The sequence below is a fragment of the Tripterygium wilfordii genome, chromosome 4 (genome assembly GCF_013401445.1).
Source record: "Tripterygium wilfordii isolate XIE 37 chromosome 4, ASM1340144v1, whole genome shotgun sequence".
Taxonomy (NCBI): Eukaryota; Viridiplantae; Streptophyta; class Magnoliopsida; order Celastrales; family Celastraceae; genus Tripterygium; species Tripterygium wilfordii.
Window position 1 is genome coordinate 11450484 of NC_052235.1, and position 5218 is coordinate 11455701.

At 37.5% G+C, this 5218-nt stretch overlaps 1 protein-coding gene across 2 annotated transcripts; it reads right to left on the reverse strand.

The window, feature by feature from the left end:
* Positions 1 to 215: 215 nt before the first annotated feature.
* On the reverse strand, positions 216 to 4578 carry LOC119996201 (receptor-like protein 14). 2 transcript variants are annotated; one of them, XM_038842750.1, is made up of 9 exons: positions 4225 to 4578; positions 3985 to 4146; positions 3736 to 3891; positions 3580 to 3654; positions 3347 to 3502; positions 3193 to 3267; positions 2951 to 3100; positions 2706 to 2852; positions 216 to 2571 (listed from the first exon to the last, which is right to left on the reverse strand). In XM_038842750.1, exons 1-9 carry the CDS (start codon positions 4433 to 4435, stop codon positions 437 to 439), a joined length of 3267 nt encoding a protein of 1088 aa, XP_038698678.1. In that variant the 5' UTR covers positions 4436 to 4578; the 3' UTR covers positions 216 to 436. The 2 variants fall into 2 exon arrangements, with proteins under 2 accessions (XP_038698678.1, XP_038698679.1); XM_038842751.1 differs by lacking the exons at positions 3985 to 4146; positions 4225 to 4578 and having other exon boundaries at positions 3580 to 3675; positions 3785 to 3883.
* Between the last annotated feature and the right edge of the window lie 640 nt (positions 4579 to 5218).

Here is a 5218-nt window from a genome sequence, read left to right on the forward strand (position 1 = left end):
TCTATAATTTCTCGGAAACCAAACACGCCGCCAAGAAGGCATCTTTCTGAAGAAAATCTGAACTTCACCAGAAAGCCCCACTTGAGAAGGAGAAGATTCTTCAAAGAGGGTCATTTCTTTCTTCGTCTTCGCAAGCTAGTTAATGTCTAGTAGACTAGTAGTCTTTGATTGTTCCCAGATGAATATTCGGAATAAACAAATGTTTAGTAAGTAAATTATATATATAATTCTTGTATATATATATTAAAAAAACATATGCTCTGTTTTTAATACAGAATTAACACATACTTACAAGTGACATAATTACACTAAACTTGCAAGTAACACAATGAAACACTCTAATCTTACAAAGGTCAACGTGCATTGCATCCAAATCAAAACCAAGATGAAAAGCAGACTGAGTTGCAGAAGCAACATCTAGACAAAAAGGCTTAGGCTAGTAGCATCTGCTGAAGAACAAATCGACTTTGTAAGACCACAAGTGCCACCAATATGGATTTATGTATAGAACTGCTGCAATTCCCAGTAGTACGATGATGTAAGACACCACAAAACTCACATAGAACCCAGTCATGTCCATGAAGTCATCCTCCTCCTCTTGACCATCATATTCCTTCGGTGTATTAGCAGCAGCTTTATTACAGCTTTTACTCAATGGAGGTCCACAAAGATAAGGATTTCCCTCGTAACTGCTTTCGTCGAACGTCCCAAATTGTGCTTTACTATCTGGAATTGGACCTGATAGATTGTTGTGTGCCACTTTGAAAACTTCAAGGGAGTTCAATACAGTCAGCTGAGGAGGAATTCTGCCGTTTAACTTGTTGTAGGAAAGATCCAAGCTTTCCATTTGCTTCAGATTTGAGAATCTCGTAGGAATTAGACCAACCAGATTGTTGTGTGACAGGTTCAGTGCTCTAACATTGATTAAATTTCCGAATTCGCCCGGGATTTCACCGGAGAATTGGTTGCAAGAGAGATCGACACCAGACATGTATTCCAGGATATTGCCAGTGTAATCAAGGGACGTGTCCTTTGTTGTGAACTCTATCACTTCTTTTGCTTCAGCATTCGAATATCGATCCGAAAACTTGACTTGGAATGGAAGAAACACATCCATACTTGTGAAATCTGGGGTTACATATGATAACTCCTTGTCAGTTTTGAATGTCATGTTCCCTAAACAAGGAGGCAAGCGACCGGACAAATTATTCAAGGAAAGATCCAAGATACTCAAATGGTTCAACTGGCATAACTCAATGGGAATTTCGCCACCAAGACGATTTCCTTGCAAAAGAACAACACCCAGGTTTGAAAGCCTCCCAATCCAACTAGGAATGCTTCCACTGAAGTTGTTGTGTCTGAGATCCAATGCCACCATAGTAGTATAGTTGGTAAAAAAACTTGGCATCGGTCCGACGAACTCATTTTTAAACAAATGGAGAGACTCTATCTTTGTGAATTGACTGAAGCAAGATGGCACAAAGCCAGAAAACTTGTTCTCCGAAACATCCAAGACGCGAAGGCTAGAAATTTTGCAGATTTGTGATGACAAAGTACCCTCAAAATTGTTAGTAGATAGATAAATAATCTGCAGACTTGACAAACTTGAAGTCAATCTTGGGAATTCTGAGAAGAAATTGTTGCTAAGATCAAGAAGTGACAAAGAGTACATAAATGAAAGATCAGGAATCTTCCCCACAAACTTATTGTTGTCCAATTGTAAGTACTCTAATCTGCTCGAGTTAAAACTCGTCGGATGGATCTGTCCAGAGAATTGGTTGTGTGAGAGTTTGAGGAACAATATGGTGGAATGATGCTTGAGAAACTGCACTGGTATACCTCCAGAGAAATTGTTTTTTGAGAGATCCAGGGCTTGCATAGACTCTAGCTCACCCAAACTGGGAGGTATATTACCTCCGAATGAATTTTCAGACAAGATTAAGTCCTTCAGATTTGGAAAAATTGAACTTATATTTGTGGGAATTTCACCTTGTAACTGATTGTGGGAAATGTCAATCCTGATGATGTTTGGATTAGGACGTGACGGCCATGGAAATAGTCCCCCGAACGAGCTGTCTCTTATGGACAAGGTATTCAACATTGTGTTATTCTCAAACAACCAAGAAGGAAACCCTCCACTAAAATTTGTCCCAGAGAGATCAATGGATATAAGGTCATGTTGGTAATAGAGGAAGTTTGGAATATCTGCATGGACCTTCTTTGCAGTAAAAATCGCCAAACTCAAGACTTGAAGCTGGAATTTTGGTGTCCAAGATTCGAAAACAGGTTCTGGAATCAATTCATTGTTCTCACAAAGAAACTGCTTGAGATTTGAGTGGTTTGCGAATGGTTTGAGCGAAATTGGGATTTGAAACGTATTGTATCCGATTGAAAGGAACTCAATGGACATAAGATTTGGTATTGGTGTGGAGGAAATGTTTCCAGTGAACTGATTGCTAGAGAGATCCAAATGACTAAGAGATGACAGGTTTGTCAAACATTTTGGAATTGTCCCTCCAAGTTCATTTTGAGCTAGATCAAGCTCCTCTAAGTTCCTCAATTCACACCAACCTGTAGATTAGACCATTCGCTATATTATTCTTTTAAACATTACTAGAGATCACAAAAAACCTTACAGAAATCAAATTTCAGGGGGGGTCTAACTGCGTATTACTCGTGACGAGAAAATAAAACTACATATGTACCTTGACTAGGTAGTGTGCCTTTGAGTCCACAACTGCGCAAATATAAAATTTTCAGGGAAGATAATGATCCAATGTTCTGGAGAAAGTTTTCGGGGAGAGACGAACCATCAAAAAACAATTCCTCCACACTGCTCAAGTTGCCCAAGTCTATGCAAATAGTGTAAATTGAGCATCATCAACAACACAACACATCTTTTTATTCTAGATTACTGTAAATGGAAAATCTTTTCTTAGAAGTTACATACCTTGAAGAGTGTTTGTCCTGTTGAAAATATTACTCGCAAGATCAAGTGTCTTGAGGGATGAGAATGCGCCAAATGATTCCAATACAAGGCTTCTATTGGAGTTCAGGTTTGCTAGACGAAGTACTCTTAGACTATCCATTGTTTTTCTTCCTTCAAAGCAAAAAACAAAAGAGAATTAAAATAACCTTCAATACAGAAACTTTGCTTACAATAAAACATAAAATTTATGGTTTTCTCAATACCTTCTGGTCCTACAAAAGTTTCAATCCCGTTGTCGCTAAGGTCTAGCTCCTCTAACATTGTTAGACCTTCCAACTCTGTGTAACAAAATTAAATCAAATCAAAATATATAATAGAATTTTTATTCAATCTGTTTTGGATGATTATGCAACAAACCTCTAATGTTTACAGATCCCCTAAATCGGTTTCCATCTAAATACAGAGACTTGAGATTTGAAAGTTTACTGACGTAGTGAAGAGCATCATTAGTGAAAAGATTATAACCCATATTCAGGTCCTCCAGGTTACTCAACCGCAGCACGCTTCCACCACCTGCCCAACGTTTTTTTCCATACAAGTGATCATCTGATTTTGCCAACAAACTAAGACAATCAATGAATAAATTATACCTTTCAAGGATCCAAAGGCTTCAATCTTATTGTCACTCATATCCAACTTTGTCAAGTTGATCAAATGATTCAATTCTGCTCCAGACAATAACACATCTGAACGTAAATGGTCTTTAAAACTTGGTTAAGAAGAGAAATTAACGACGGAATACATACCATGTGTATAAATTGTTCCATTCAATAGATTGCCAGCAAGATTTAGAACCTTTAAAGAAGAAAGATTGCGTAGAGATGATAGAATGTTGTTGTCGAAACTATTATATCCCAAACTAAGAACCTCCAAATTACTCAACTTGGATAATCCTTCAAAGCCTGCCACACAATTAAGAGAACTTCAAGTTTTACTTATTCTCCAAATCCTACACACAACCAGACTCTCTGAAGTTTGAAGAACTTCAAGCTTACCATTTGTATGTCCTGATGATGTCGTCATTCCGTTACCATGTACATAAAGAGACTTGAGAGAAGAAATCTCACTCACAGATGATATAATGCTTGAATTAAAATTGTTATAACTCAAATCTAGAACCTCTAGATTGTGCAAACTCGACGACAATACTTCAAATCCTGCAGCCAACAATTATGTCAGTATATTTAGTAACGAATGACGTAATTGAACTTGAAATAGCTAGCTCCAACATATACCTCCATTGTCAACACAACCGGCAATATTGTTTCCAAGTAAATCAAGCCTTCTAAGTTGTTCAAATGGTAGAAAGTAAGACGCATTGAGATACCACACAGGGAAGTTCCATTCCCAGTGTTCCATTAGAGAGAGTTCGATTACTCGTCCGCTGAGATCATCACACTTAACTCTCTCCCATTCACAACAATTCAAACTCTCCTTGCCACTCATCGGCCATTTTAGGTGGTAGAAGAAAGGTTTGAGTTGTAAGAGAGCATCCCTCTCTTTGTCCAGACATCCATGACTGCAACCCAACCCTTCTAGTAATAACACCCATGTAAGTACAATCACATAAATCCAATTTGGATGTTCCATCTTCATATATATGTGTGGTTTGAATATTAATTGCTCCATGAATGCAGTGGATTTATATAGATAGTGAAGAGACCTATGTGTATCTTTACAAACCATGCATTTTTTTCTTGGTCTTCTTATCCTTACTAGGTAGAGCTAACAACTTGCTTGGGCACCCATTGACTTGGGGTCAATAAATCATATAATTCTACATCAAATATCAATTGAATTGTTAAAAGCCATTTTAGATCCCAATTTCTTTTTAATTTCATCATGTGAACGTCCATTGGAGATAAAAAAAAATAAAGGGGATTGCTAGTGATAGTAGAAAAATAATCTCCACTCAAGGTCCGCCAAGTGTCTTAATACGTGGCATAGGAGGAGACCATGCCATGGGTGAACATCCAAAGGTAGTGATGTGATGTGCCAAATATATACATATATTTATGCATCTTTTACACATAAATTCATCCCATTTTGAGTCGATTAAGAGTTGATATTGTCTAAGAAAGCTATATTTGCATATTGTAGGTGTCAAGGCAAGAAATGGAGGAAAAGAATGTAAAATGAAATTTTTTATTCCTGAAGTGAATTCCGATCGATCGGAAGGGACCCCCGATAGATCGGACCTACCAAAATACCCTTTAATTCTTAAAGACA

What these genes read in the sequence shown, in the direction of transcription:
- LOC119996201 (XM_038842750.1), bottom strand. Translation starts at nt 4,435, where the DNA reads ATGAGTGGCAAGGAGAGTTTGAATTGTTGTGAATGGGAGAGAGTTAAG. An exon ending in CGGTTGTGTTGACAATGGAG is followed by an intron (nt 4,147 to 4,224) that starts GTATATGTTGGA and finishes TGTTGGCTGCAG; the next exon opens with GATTTGAAGTATTGTCGTCG. An exon ending in ATCATCAGGACATACAAATG is followed by an intron (nt 3,892 to 3,984) that starts GTAAGCTTGAAG and finishes ATTGTGTGGCAG; the next exon opens with GCTTTGAAGGATTATCCAAG.